Source organism: Prionailurus bengalensis, chromosome B3 (genome assembly GCF_016509475.1).
Source record: "Prionailurus bengalensis isolate Pbe53 chromosome B3, Fcat_Pben_1.1_paternal_pri, whole genome shotgun sequence".
Taxonomy (NCBI): domain Eukaryota; kingdom Metazoa; phylum Chordata; class Mammalia; order Carnivora; family Felidae; genus Prionailurus; species Prionailurus bengalensis.
Window position 1 is genome coordinate 106,244,750 of NC_057355.1, and position 14,554 is coordinate 106,259,303.

A 14,554-nucleotide genomic window follows, 5' to 3' on the forward strand; every position below is an offset into this window, starting at 1 on the left:
AGAGGGACAGAGGTGACCATACCACAAATGCTACTTCAGGGGGCAAGTTTATAGGTCTCTCTGGAGTGGGGGGGCGGGGAAGCCACAACTCAGATAATCCTTACTATCCACGAGCTTGCCACGTTGTAAACGCACACGCTCACCCCGCCCCACAAATACATATTATATAATGTATATTACTTATAACAGTAATGTACATTACTTATACTTATATAATGTAATTCTTAGAACAGGCAGGTTCTGTTAGTAAATCCATTTTACGGTTGGGGAAAGAGAGGCATAGAGAGGCAAAGTAACTTGTTTGCACAGCTAGTCAAGGCTGGAACAGGATTCACATTCACAGAGCCTGATTTCGGAGTCTGAGCTCTTGTGTTTGCCCAAGATAGCAAATAACAACAATAAAAAGCCCAAACAAAAACCAAAGCGCGCAGGCGCGCGCGCGCACACACATTAAACCCCAGGCTTGTGAAAGAGTTGATGCAACCCCTGGCTTTACAGCGACATCCTCCTGCCTAATTTTACATGCCTTTCGTGAAAAGATAAAACAGCAACAAAACTAAGACTGAGGCAGTTTTAGAACGATATCGCACTGTGCTTTGGGTATTGCCTGTCTTTACAAAGCGGAGCCAAAGAAATGGTCTTTGAATGCACTCTCAGTACCTTGCTCGGCAAGGTGAAAGAAAGCGAAATCAGTGTGAGTGGATGTGAACAGTGGACGTGGGGGGAAAGGGTTAAGATTGTGTGCTGCAACTCGGTCGAGTTTCAGAAAGTTCTCTGGGGAGCCCAACTGCCGCGTCCCTTCGCGACCCTGCCTGCGAGGCCGACTGTAACAGGATGCTGGGGCTCGAGGCGCTCGCCCCTTGCTTTGTGCGAGGGGAAAAGAACCAATAAGGAGCGAGGCAAAAAATTGGGTGCAGTAAACCCGAAAAGGGGGCGAGGCGGCCCGCGGGAAGAGCGGGGGAGGAGAGAGGGAGGAGCGGGGAGGGCCTAGCGAGGAGGAGGCCGGCGCTGAGCGCCAGCGGCGCCCCTGACAGGAGAGGGGGAAGCCTGGGGGAGCGGGCCTCGGAGCGGAGGGGCCGGCGCGGGGAGGCGGGCGCCAGGCGGCGGTTTGCCGGGCCGCCGCGCGTGACGTAGCGCCGAGCAGGGCGTTATCAGCTGCGGGGCCGCGGCGAGGGACGCGCGGCGACAGCGGACGGCGCCGCCCGGGCCCGGACGGCTGCAGCCCGCGGCCGCGAGCGGGTCCCGGGCGCTTCTGGCCGTCGCCCCGTCGCTGCGCCCCGACTCGGGGGCGGCATGAGCCCCCGGCCGCAGCCCTAGCGCCCGCTCCTCCGCCCGGGCGGCCCGGCTGCGGTGACGGGCGCTCCTGCAGGGGTGGGGGCCATGAAGCCGAGTGCGGCCGGGACGGCGAGGGAGCTGGAGCCGCAGGCGCCGGCCCGGGGCGAGCCGCGCGCGGCGGAGCCCGAGGGGCGCTGGCGGGAGAAGGGCGAGGCGGACACGGAGCGGCAGCGCACCCGGGAGCGGCAGGAGGCCACGCTGGCCGGGCTGGCGGAGCTGGAGTACCTGCGCCAGCGCCAGGAGCTGCTGGTCCGGGGTGCCCTGCGTGGCGCCGGGGGCGCGGGGAGCGCTGCGCCCCGCGCTGGGGAGCTGCCGGGGGAGGCGGCGCAGCGCAGCCGCCTGGAGGAGAAGTTCTTGGAAGAGAATATCTTGCTGCTGCGGAAGCAGTTGGTAAGCGGTGCCTGGAGGAAGGGGCACGGCTGTCCCTGCACGGGGACTGGGGTTCGGGCAGGTGGCCTGGGGGTGGGCGCGAGGGCGCCTCTGGCCGGGGAGACGCTCCACGTTCCGGGACCCCCATTCCTGCGTGGGCGCGCGCGGCGCGTGGGCCGCTGTCGCCCACGCGTTCCTGGCGTGTCCCCGCTTTGTGTCAGGTGAGGGGCTGGCGACCCCGCGCGGATTGCCGGGAGGGGTGGCAGCCCTCCCCTCCCGCTCTGCCTTCGGGATTCTTGGAGTCGCCTGGTTGTAACCTTCAAATCTCTCCACTTCGACGAATGCAACGCCCCTCTCCCCGAATGTTTGCAAACCCTCCTTTAAAATACCCTATCTTTTGGAGGTCTTCGCTTCGTGTCCTCCCGCCGAGAAGGGACAAAAGCCGAGGAGGGGGCTTGTGGCGAGGTTAACTGTCCAATGCAGAATTTTACGATTACGCGGAAGCGCACGTAGGGCGCCCTGCCACTCCCAGGGCTCTCCCCCGCATGCCAGCTTTTGCCCGGGCTGCTGCTTAATTTCATATAGAAGCCCTTTGTATGAAGCAGCTAACACAGATGCAAATGATAGAAATTTGGCTGGGGAAAGTGCCCCGTCCCCTCATATTTTATGTGACTGGTGGTGGAGGGGGAAGAAGAGAGAACCTGCTCTTAAGACAGCGTTTATCTTAATGGATTTCCGTCAGCGTCTCAGCCAGCCATCCTGTGCCATCTTCATTAATGGGGAAGGAAAAGAACTTTGGCGCTTAATGTATTGATGAACAGCTTTTGACCCCGCCTCAGAATAATGGCGGCAGCTTTGTTACGGTGACCTCAAAAATGTAGTTTTGAAAACAGAGGGAAAAAAAAAATCTTTTTTGGCCATGTGATACTGTCTGAAACTAGACGCATGCTAGATAATGTCCCTCCTCCTACAACAGCGAACATAGTGATGCCGTGTGGTTATTTGTCAAAGGGTTTCTTGTATTATGTCTTTTCAGATAATTTCTCTCTCTCCAGTCTCTCCCTCTCTGTCTCTCAGCATCACAGTACTTTTACTTTGGTTCATTTCTCCTGAAGAAACTCATTGTAGTAAAAAGGCATATAAGGTTTTTGTCTGCAAGCTTTTTAAATCAAAGGACGGACAGGAGGAATAGATACTCCTGTTACATCTGTTTTTCAAGGATGTATCCTGCTTTGTACAATACCTATTTGGCATTTTACCTTTTCTTTGGTCGCCGACCAGATGTGCACGTAACATTGGTTTGACTCCATTCTTGCTGGTGATGCCTTGTCATTGACATTTTTCTGCATTGTCTTTTACAATAGCCCCTTTTTGTCTTCACGAATCTCAAGATTGTGAGTGGCACATTCCTCTTGTCCCTGGAGGGGAGCAAGGCAGCACGTCAGGAGAATTTCAGTCCAGTCAGTGTTTGTGGTACTATTTTCATGTGTAGACTTGGCATTGGCGATTTGAACCAGATGCCTTTTTGGTCCTTTTGCTTTTCCAGCAATAGGAAGCACTAGGTGGCAGTGTGAGTTAGCACTACATATCTGTCATCTTTGGAAACCTGAGTTGAGTTCAAATCTTGATGGACCTTCCCTTGAGGGTTTTGGATTTTGCTAGCTCACATTATACTTGGCACTGGCTATTAGTATTCGTTTCTCACTTTCAAAGGCCCTAAGACTGATTAAACCCCACAAAGCAACTGATAGAAGACAAAACTCTGCAGGACATTTGGCCAGAAAATCTCACCTAAGTAAGGGTATAGTGTATTGTAGGGAATCTGTTACACTCTGACTTCAAATTAAAGAGTCTGCTGTGAAGCACTGTTTTGCAAGAAATTGGGTGTACATAGAGGATTTAAAAGAATCTCGTTGTGTTTTCTTATCCTTAACCTATACAAAGTGAGTTTGTGTAAGTTGAAACAAAAAGCAAGTCCTGTTTTTATGAAGAAACTTTATAGCACCGCAAAATGTGAGAAAGTGAAATGAAACATAGGACATATTCTTGAAGTTTTTTTTGTTTTGTTTTGTTTTTTGTGTTTGTTGTTGTTGTTGTTGTTGTTTTAATTTCAGGTCATCCAGTAAAAATTTTGGTTTTGGAAGATTTAGTGAACTTTCCAAATGGCAATTTGAGTACTTAGAGCAGACTTTCTGATTCTTTGTCACCTAAATGTGTTCATTTCTGCCCCCCCCCCCCACCCCCCAATCAGAATTGTTTGAGGAGAAGAGATGCTGGTTTGTTGAATCAGTTGCAAGAACTTGACAAGCAGATAAGTGACCTGAGACTGGATGTAGAAAAGACATCTGAAGAGCACCTGGAGACAGACAGTCGGCCCAGCTCAGGTGAGTGTGTGACACTAGGACAGAATTCTGCACTTGAGTTCTACTTCATTCCACTGTTTAACTTTCCCAGACCTGCAAAAGGCAATGGAGTTTGTTTCTAGTGCAGAGAGAATAAAAAAAAAAAAAAAAAGCAGTCTGCCATTCAGTTGTATGAGAGGGAAATAAAACCAGATGACCAAATTTTTAATAATGAGATTGATCTGACTGGAGTCTCCTGAGTTTAAAAATAAAAGCTTCTATTCAAATTTCTGGAAGAGCAGTCCTCCTTTGAAACTTGAGAAAGTCAGAACTGGGCTAGAAAATTAGTCACACTTCAACTTCCTGAGACCACTTCAAAAGTTTTTTTTTTTCTTCTTCTTCTTCTTCTTTTAAGCCATTTGGCTCCTTAAATAGATTTTTTTCTTCAAATTATTCTTTCTGAGACATTCATGATAAAGTTGGGGCTTTGACAGATCTAAGTCTCTTTCCTTGCACATCTTTAAAGGTGGGGTCAAAAAGGCAGGTCAGTTTGAGGGTGAGAGTAGCTTTGAAATGTATCCATAGATATGGGCTCTTTGCCTTTTCCTAAGGATTACTTGAAATAAAACTTGAAATTCACACTAAATCCAGTGAACCAGAATCGCTCCCCACCCCACCAAAGTGTCCCCTTCCTACCTTTTCTAGATGATTAACCCTTTTCCTTTTAAACACAAATGTATGCTATTGCTTGACATGATCTTAATTCCAAATGGTGTTTTTATTTGTAGGGTTTTATGAGCTGAGTGATGGGGCTTCAGGATCCCTTTCCAATTCCTCTAACTCGGTCTTCAGTGAGTGTTTATCCAGTTGTCATTCCAGCACCTGCTTTTGCAGCCCCTTGGAGGCAACCTTGACTATCTCAGATGGTTGCCCCAAATCTGCAGGTAAGACTTTTTAGAATTGATAGACATTTTTAGCTGGAAAAGGTGAAAGGCCCTTAACGGTTGTCTAGCTTTAACCCCTTCTACTGACAGAAAAACAAAAGGTCAGAGAAGTTCATCAACTTGCTACGTTTCATGACATAGCTTTATATTGTGATAGTAGCAAGACAGCTTCTCTTTAGAAATCCTGTCCCAATATTACAGGTCTTGAGCTCTGTTTGTGAGCCTTTGCTGTGAGTTTGACTTGTTTGTATTTCTTTGGAAAGCCACTTTGGATCTCTTTTTTTATAATCATTTAAAGCTAAAGCTTACAGTAAGTTAAATATGTCTGTCAGGCTGCTTGGCACTTCAGGGAGCAGTGGTCCCTCCACATTCTCCAGAATGTCTTGCGTGATGGCAGCTTGTCTTTTCTTTTAGGAGGTGGGTGGGATGAGATTCCTGTAGGCCGTGTGCCATTGTTTCCACTTTGGGCTATCCTTGGAGCGACCTCAGGAGAGAGTTATGCTATTGTCGGTATTGGAAGTTTCTGCATTTCCACTATGTGTCAAACACGTACTGGATGCTCTGCATATATTTATCTCCTTTGAATCCTCCCAGTAGTTCTGCAGGGTGTGCAAGTCTTGTTAGCTCCTGTTTGTATGTCAGAAAAATGAGGTCTAGTTAGGTTAATTAACAGGTTCATTGTTTAAGGTTAATATACTAGCGAGTGGCAGAGGCAGGATTCAAGCTCAGGACCAGTTGTCAGGTCCATGTTTTCCCACCACACTAGGAATTCAGAAATTTCTGTGTTCAACCTTCTCATTGAACAGAGGAGGAATTTGGTTTTATAAAACAGTTCTCTAGGGGCTCCTCATTTTCTGAATGGCAGAATTGTTGCTGAAACTTGGGACTCCTTTCTTAGTTTTGCTTTACTGTGATTCCTCAGAAGAGCAGAGAGGAGATGGAGAGCTGTAGGTGCTATAGCACAAGTCACTGTACTCTTGGTTTGTCTGTGTTCTCCACTTGGGCGTAAGGCTGAACTTTTGAGATCCAAGCAATGCAAACATAACGCCAAACAACTGAGGCTGCTAAGTGGCTGGTGTCTTTGAGTTTGTACACTGTGCTGTCAGCAGCAATCATTTGGGGAAGCACACATCTGTGTTATCTAGAGTGTCTAGGCCTCAAGTTCATTGGTAATTGCTCCCCTTCACTCTGCAGATCTGGTTTCAGAGGGAAACTTTAAAACCCACTAAAGGCGTTTGGTGTAGGTTTTCTTTGAAGACAGACTCCTGATCTCCCAAATGCCACATCTTCACATAATTGAGACAGTTGTACTGGGCCTTGGAGACTGAGATGTCGGTCTTATTCCTTAACTGTAAGTTGGGAAAAGGGACAGAATAGTAAAGTGTGGGTAAATGTAGGGCAATGCTTTAAGTAGGGCGAGTATATGGTAGTAGAGGAGGAAAGATGAGCAACGATATTAGCTAGAAAGGTTTCTTCTCCTTGTTGCCATAAGCTATTGGGAGTGGAGGTGGGGGGTAGGGACACAGCACATTTTATATTATAATAATCTTTGCTTTACGAATGAATCGTATCATTACTGGATCCAGACTGTATTTTTCCCCAGGACTTCTAATTATCATCGAAGGTCATGGAACTTTCTGTTAACTTAAATAATTTACATAGAATCCGGCACATAGTAAGTTTTCAATATTTGAGTGAATAAATATAATACAGGATATCTTAAGTAGTGATAAAAACTTTGATTTTCTCTAAGTTCATTAAAGGGATTTGGTATTTACAACAGTCACCAAGGAAAGATATCAAAATCATTTAATTCAGCAAGAAAGCTTGAGTTCATTGTATTTTGGCATTTACATTTTTGAGATGTGAAAATTTATTCATTAATACAACAGCTCAATCTCTTAAAACCGTATCAAGAATTCCTTCCCAGTTAAAAATATTGCCTTATTGGGGCGCCTGGGTGGCTCGGTTGGTTGAGCGTCCAACTTCGGCTCAGGTCATGATCTCATAGTTTGTGAGTTCGAGCCCCGCGTTGGGCTCTGTTCTGACAGCTCAGAGCCTGGAGCCTGCTTCAGATTCTGTCTCCTTCTCTCTCTGCGCCTTCCCACTTGTGCTCTGTCTCTCTGTGTCTCAAAAATAAATAAATGTAAAAAAAAAAATTAAAAAATATTGCCTTATTTTTTAGTGTCATTCTTAAAAATATAAAGTGATAATTATTTACGTTTGGTTACTCTCCAGTGAAATTTGATCAGTTTCTTTGACCTTTCAACTGACAGTTATACTCGAACATGTCATTAAGAATTGAGCCTAAAAGAAAAAAAAATATGAGGAGAAAGCTCAGAGAAAGTACAGTTTATCTGCAGTATTTCAAAAGGAAAACAAGAATAGAACACAGAGGGCCCAGAGAAAGAATGACTCAAAAAATAAGGGGTTTTTTTTCCTACTTATAAATGCAGTGCATACTTACTGAAAATTTAGAAAATAGAAAATGAAGAAGAAAGTAAATCTCACTTGCTTTCTCACTACACTGCAGTGCTATTGGCATCTTGGGGTGCTTCATCTCAGACTTTCTTCACATATATAGTCTGGCTAAAATCGTAATCATAGTCTGGTATTATATCATGCTTTTCATTAACCTTTAAAGCATATCCGCATATTATTCAATAGTTTGAAAGGAGTTTTAATGGCTGAATATTTTTCCCTCAGAGGATGTATCATATCTTGTTACAGATATCTTTGTTAAATATTTGTTTCCCTCATCCAGTAGTGTGGGCTGTAGAGCAGCTTGCTCTCTCTCTCTCTCTCTCAAAAATAAATAAACATTAAAAAAATTCTTTTTAAAAAAGGGGCGCCTGGGTGGCTCAGTCAGTTAAGCCTCTGACTTTGGCTCAGGTCATGATGTCATGGTTCGTGACTTGGAACCCCCCGTTGGGCTCTGTGCTGACAGCCTGGAGCTTGGAACCTGTTCCGGATTCTGTCTCCCTTTCTCTCTGCCCCTCCCCCGCTCTCTCTCTCAAAAATAAACAAACATTAAAAAAAAAAAAACCCAAAAAACAGAACTAGAACAGCTTGTAGGAATAGTTGTTGATTCTTTAGCATTCTCTCTCTCCCCCCCTGAGTGTGTTTTCGTAGAAATTGGCCTGAGTCAAGCTGGTGCTGACCGATTCAGTTCTTCAGAGTGTATCCTTTAAATGTTTTTCAGATCTCATAGGACGGCTGGAATACAAAGAAGGCCGCTGCGAAGACCAGGCCTCAGGGGCGGTTTGCCGTTCCCCCTCTACATCACAATTTAATTCCCTTGGTGTCATTGCAGATGTGCATCCCAAGTACCAGTGTGATCTGGTGTCTAAAAACGGGAACGATGTGTATCGCTATCCCAGCCCGCTTCACGCCGTGGCCGTGCAGAGCCCCATGTTTCTCCTTTGCCTGACGGGCAACCCTCTGAGGGAAGAGGAGAGGCTTGGTAACCATGCCGGTGACATCTGTGATGGATCTGAGCCGGACGCCATCAAGACAGCCACTTCCTTACCATCTCCAAGCAGTTTGTGGTCTGCTCCCCATCCTTCGTCCAGTAAGAAAATGGACGGCTACATTCTGAGCCTGGTCCAGAAAAAAACACACCCCGTAAGGACCAACAAACCAAGAACCAGTGTGAACGCTGACCCCACGAAGGGGCTTCTGAGGAACGGGAGCGTTTGTGTCAGAGTGACCGGGGGCGTCTTACAGGGCAACGGCGGGAACCTTAAGAATCCTAAACAGGTGCTTTTGCCCCCTGGCGGAGGCCCTTCTTTGGACAGTGGGATGTTCTCCCCGCCGAAGCAGTGGTCCAAAGACTCGAAGGCAGAACCACTGGAAAGCAAGAGGTTGTCCCCGCCGGAGGGCGCTGCCGCTGAACTTCCAAGTAAGCATCTGCCCAAGAATGCCAAGCCCGCTTCGCAGGAACACGCTCGGGGGCCCGCCGCAGTGACGGGGGACTCCCCCAGAGACAGCATTCAGGTCCTCGCTGCCTCTCCGAAGGAGAGCCCTGGGAGGGGCCCGGCCCCGCCGCAGGAGAGCAAAGCTGGGCAGCCGCTGAAAAAGATGCCCCAGAAAGGCGGCCTGCCGCCCGCCCCTCCGGCAGCGCCCCCTGTCGCCCCCGCGGCGCTGCTGGCCGCGGCTTTCGCGGTGGAGGAGCGGCCCGCGCTGGATTTCAAGAGCGAGGGCTCCTCTTCGCAGAGCCTGGAGGAAGCGCCCCCCGTGAAGGCGCAGTCGGGCCCGGGCCCGCAGCCCGGCGGCCGGCCCCATCGCGGCGCCCGGACGGCGGCCGGGCCGCGGGGCTGCGGCCCGAAGCACCGGGCCCAGGCCCTCCACGGGCCGGAGGGCGCGCTGCCCGCCGTGAGGGAGAAGAGCCGCGCGGCCGGCAAGAAGTGCCGGTTCCCCGACGACGTGGATACAAATAAGAAGCTCAGGAAGGCCTCGTCGCGGGGCAGGAAGGGCGGGGGCGGCCAGCCCGAGGCGGGCCTCCCCAGCCGGCCGCTGGCTGGGGGCCACAGGGCGGGGGCGGCCAGGGCGCACGGCCACGGCCGGGAGGCGCTGGTGGCCAAGCCCAAGCACAAGCGAACCGACTCGCGGCGCTGGCGCTCGGCCGCGGAGGTGTCCCTGGAAGAGGCCCTGCGGCGGTCGCGGCGCGGCCGGCGCGAGCACGTGGGGCTGTACCCCGCCGCCGTGCCGCTGCCCTACGCCAGCCCCTACGCGTACGTGGCCAGCGACTCGGAGTACTCGGCCGAGTGCGAGTCGCTCTTCCACTCCACCGTGCTGGACACCAGCGAGGACGAGCGCAGCAACTACACCACCAACTGCTTCGGGGACAGCGAGTCCAGCGTGAGCGAGGGGGAGTTCGCGGGCGACAGCACGAGCTCCAGTGACTCCGAGGAGAGCGGGGGCCTCATCTGGTCCCAGTTCGTGCAGACTCTCCCCATCCAGGCGGTCGCAGGCCCAGACCTCCACGGCAACCCCACGAAAACCTTTGTCAAAATCAAGGCTTCGCATAACCTCAAGAAGAAGATCCTCCGCTTTCGGTCCGGCTCCCTGAAACTGATGACGACCGTTTGAGGGACATCATTGGGGGGGGAGGGGGGCGGGGGGGAGGATGGGCTGTTGTCTAGTTACCCAGGAGCAAGGTGGCGGCTTCTTTTTCTGTGTGACAGTTCCCTGGAATGCTTTTCCTTTTGTTGAGGTAAATTATGTCTCGTCTTCATCATGTAGGGACACTAGTGCCTTTAATGGAAGGTAAAGAATGTTTTGCTGGTTAGGAGTAAATACTGAGTTTTGCTGGTGGTGATAGTGAACGAGTTTTGTGGTAGCAGGTGATTTTTATTCGAAATACTCTGAGCATCGGTGAAGGCGCAGGTTTCGATGCTCAAGTCTTACTGCGATGAGATTCAGATTACTTTTGACCTGAAGGTCAGGTGGATGGAATTTGGGACATACATTTGCTTCTTGGGTCTTTAGGGCAGTGTCTCCACGAGAGTTTTCCGGTTGAGAGGCATCACACACAAGTGTGGGAAGTAGGTACGACGGACAGTCATTGTTTTCTGGAATTTTTTATATCGTCTCCCTTTCTTAGCTGTATCCCCATTCTGTTTTCTTCCCAGAACTGTTTGGTTAACTGGACTCAGAACTCGAAGACCAGACCCTAGATCCAGAGCTGGTGACCTGGATAAGGGAGGCTGGTAATAACCTTAAAGGGATTCCCTAAAGCTTTTGCCCCACTTGGTGCCTAGGCCCTGGTTACAGTTACCCTTTTAGGGCTGATTAGCCAACATTTTGATGCCTTTCTCCCCTTCTCTGAGTTGCAGCAGATCCAGCCATTTCTTCCTGGAAGGTCTTGCCTTTGGGATAACATTTTGGTCCTTGGGTACAGAAAAATTCACTTCTAATGACATAACCTTTGAGTGCGACTCCAAGCCCAGAATTGCTCACTGAACACTGTGCCACCTGAACATTGGCCTGAACATATTAGTGCAATCCAGTCCAGATTGGACCACTGACCCTGTCTGGAAGGGCTTTTTTAAAAAAAAATTTTTTTGGTAAACAGTATTGTGTAAAGCTGTTTTTTTTATACCAATATATGCATGTTTTGTGCATGAGTAGCAAGTGTTTTTTATATTTCTATTGATGTTAAATTACTGTTTGATATAAACAGTATGTGTTTTTATATATCATTGTGTAAATTTAATATAACGCATTTTATGCTGTAATAAACAATTTGTTTTACTGCTGTTAAGTTTGTTATTTGGGTATAAAACCAGTTACGCATCTAAATCTTGTGCTGATGATTTTGGTATTTCTGTTTCTATTCTAGCATTAGAATGTTTGCAATAATTAAAGCAGGTTTTAGGTGTAGTCTTCGAATGAATGGTGAGTCAATAAATGAGGGAAAGCAAACCACTTCTTTAGAATAGTTAAGGTAGGGGCGCCAGGGTGGCTTAACTGACTGGCTCAGGTGGTGATCTTCTGGTCCTGAGATCAAGTGCATTGGGCTCTGAGCTGATTGTGGAGCCTAATTGGGATTCATTCATTCTCTCTCTCTCTCTCTCTCTCTCTCTATCTCTCTCTCTCTCTCTCTCTCTCTCCCTCCCTCCCTCCCTCTCTCTCCCTCTCTCCCTCTCTCTCTCTCTCTCTCTCTCTCTTCTCTCCCTCTGTCCCGCTCCCCTGTTCTCACTCTCTCCATAAAAATAAATACCCATTAAAAAAAAAAACTAGTTAAGATACTTCTTCAAATTTGAAGTAAATTTGGTAGATGTTTTCTAAGGAAGATAATTTTTGAGAATTTCACCCATCCCCCAACTTTTTAGTATAAAAAAATTTCCAACATGGAGAAGTGGAAATGATAGCACAGTGAACACCTGTGTAGCAATTCAGCAGTTGCTAACGTTTTGCTATACTGCTTTAACTCTGTATATATTAGGTTAAACCATATTGCTGATTTTAAAGATCAAAGACAGATTTTGGCAATCCTCCTTCCACCATGCTACTGCATTATTTTAAAGTAAATTTCAGGCATTGTGATATTTCATCTAAAAACTTAAGCATGTATTTCCTTTTTTTTTTTTTTTTAAATTTTTTTTTTTCAACGTTTATTTATTTTGGGGACAGAGAGAGACAGAGCATGAACGGGGGAGGGGCAGAGAGAGAGGGAGACACAGAATCGGAAACAGGCTCCAGGCTCCGAGCCATCAGCCCAGAGCCCGACGCGGGGCTCGAACTCACGGACCGCGAGATCGTGACCTGGCTGAAGTCGGACGCTTAACCGACTGTGCCACCCAGGCGCCCCATGCATGTATTTCCTAAGAATAAGGAGACTCTTCTGTATATAACTACAACATCATGATCACACAAGGAAAACTGATAATAATTCTTAATATCATCGAATATTTAATCTCTATCCAAATTTTCCAATTTGTTTCAGAATTTTTTAACAGCAGCTTCCTCCCTTTTGTGCCAGTCAGGATTCAGTCAGTATATTGCATTTGGTTTTAGATCTCTAGTCTTTTTAGCCTAGAATAGTCTCCCCTCCTTTCTTAAAAATGACATTGGGCTATTAAAGTCAGGACAGTTGTCTTGCAGAAGGGCCCACATTCTGGATTTGGGTGTTTCCTGATGCTGTCTTTTAACATCTAGTCCCTCTATTTCCCATGAACCCAGTAAGGCTTGATTGGATTCAGGTTAAACATTCTTGGCAAGAGGATTTCATTAGTGAGCTTGTGTGTTTTCATTGCTTCATAGTGGGAAACTATCAGGTTGCTGTACTATTACTGAATTCAAGAGTGATTCCCTTGATTAAGTTGGTGAGCAGAGATTTCTCCATTATAAAGGTGTTTTTCCTCTTTGCAAGTGGTTAGTATTTGTGGGTGATTCTTCCATATTATATGGATATTCTTCACAACCTTCCACTTGATGGATTTAGCTGACACTGCTGATCCTTGCCTGAATCAGTTGTTGCCTTAGGGATTCCAAATGATGGTTTTCTAGAGAGCTTTCCCTCTAGCTTTATTAGCTAACATTCTATAACATTCCCTTTTTCTTTTTTGAATATTACAATGGACTCCTAGATTTTTATTCACTGGGTATCTTACAATCATAGTTACTGTTTATTTTTGATGCTCAACATGTCCCAAATTTGGCCAATCGGAGGATGATTTTGTGAACAGGAAACTAGAATCAGCTCGATCTCATAATTCTTATGTTTATTATGAATTGTACTCAATTATAATTATTCAGATACTAAATTTCAATGCTAAATTACCAAATTACCAAAATTCCTTAACTATTCGATTTTTAAATTTTGTCTTGGAAATATTTTATATGCCGTTTATCTCTAAGAAGGTTTTTAACTTTGGAACATAGCAAGTGATTCTCCATGGCTTATAAAGGTAAGATATCTTTTTTTAAACAAGACATTTTTTTTTAGCAAGACATCTCAGACAACTCAATTCTTCAAAATGTTGTTAGTCTTTTAGTATTCATATGATTTTATATGCAACCAATCATTCTGCTTAGACTAGAATTTCTTTGACTACCTGATTAAATTTAAGCCAAGCACAAGCAAGGAGATGATCTCACCATCTTTTCTAATGCTGTGATCCCATCTCTTTGGGGGGAGGCTATAAAGTTTATCGCGTAAGGCAACTGTGACCTGCAGTCAGTTCTTGAATCATTTCCAAGTTGTTCTCAATGAGCATTATTCTCGGAAGGAGACGCTTTCTGAAAACCAGCCTCTGAATAATTACATTTTAGGTGACAGAACGCCAAACGAAGAGAAGCGTGAAAAACAGGATTTTCAAAGAACCCCGGCTTTGTCCTCCTCTATCTCCTGCTTGACTTCTCTGTACCCAGCAGTTGCACTGCGCTTGGAAAATTGGGTTTTGTCTGTTTCAGTGACAAAAATAGTTGCCATTGTTGTCACACACACAAAAATCTCTTTATTTTCCTTTATTGAGATAAATTGCAAATGCTCATTTTCAAAAGAGAAAAAATGATATCTGAACAAAGCACAGGTGTTTAAATTCTCTGTTAATCCTCCTCAAATCCTACTCCAGCAAGTTTGGTGTATATATTTCCATATTGTCTTATATGCACATAGAAATATATAAGCTTTATATTTTTTCTTCAAAACGAAGTCTCAAGCTATATGTATTATATATTATTCTGTAACTTGCTTCCTTCATTTCATGGACCTGTATAGTAGATATATTTCCTAATTCTTTTTAATGGGGTTCTAAGTGTGTCCTCGCTGAGAAAAAAGGCACGAGATTTTATGGCCTACTTGTTTGCTCTGCTTAGAAAAATTCTACTCTTTAGCAACAAAAGTGTTAACCCGAGGGCTATACCTTTGCACACACACTGCCTTTCTATGTTTCTAGTGTATTTTGTTATTTTGTATTGTGAGCTCACTTCCAGTGGGGTATTATTGGGTGCATCCTGTGAGGCTTGATTCAAGATTTTACCATACACGGAAGTTTTGTGTTTCTTTCCCGTCAGGTGCTTCAGGGACATTTTCAGCCTGGGCCACATTTTATTTTT

At 46.5% G+C, this 14,554-nt stretch overlaps 1 protein-coding gene across 2 annotated transcripts; it reads left to right on the top strand.

Annotated features, from left to right (window-relative positions):
* Nucleotides 1–1,114: 1,114 nt before the first annotated feature.
* On the top strand, nucleotides 1,115–11,250 carry DACT1 (dishevelled binding antagonist of beta catenin 1). 2 transcript variants are annotated; one of them, XM_043556268.1, is made up of 4 exons: nucleotides 1,115–1,725; nucleotides 3,956–4,088; nucleotides 4,835–4,990; nucleotides 8,193–11,250. In XM_043556268.1, exons 1-4 carry the CDS (start codon nucleotides 1,381–1,383, stop codon nucleotides 10,079–10,081), a joined length of 2,523 nt encoding a protein of 840 aa, XP_043412203.1. In that variant the 5' UTR covers nucleotides 1,115–1,380; the 3' UTR covers nucleotides 10,082–11,250. The 2 variants fall into 2 exon arrangements, with proteins under 2 accessions (XP_043412203.1, XP_043412204.1); XM_043556269.1 differs by having other exon boundaries at nucleotides 8,304–11,250.
* The last annotated feature ends 3,304 nt before the right edge of the window (nucleotides 11,251–14,554 follow it).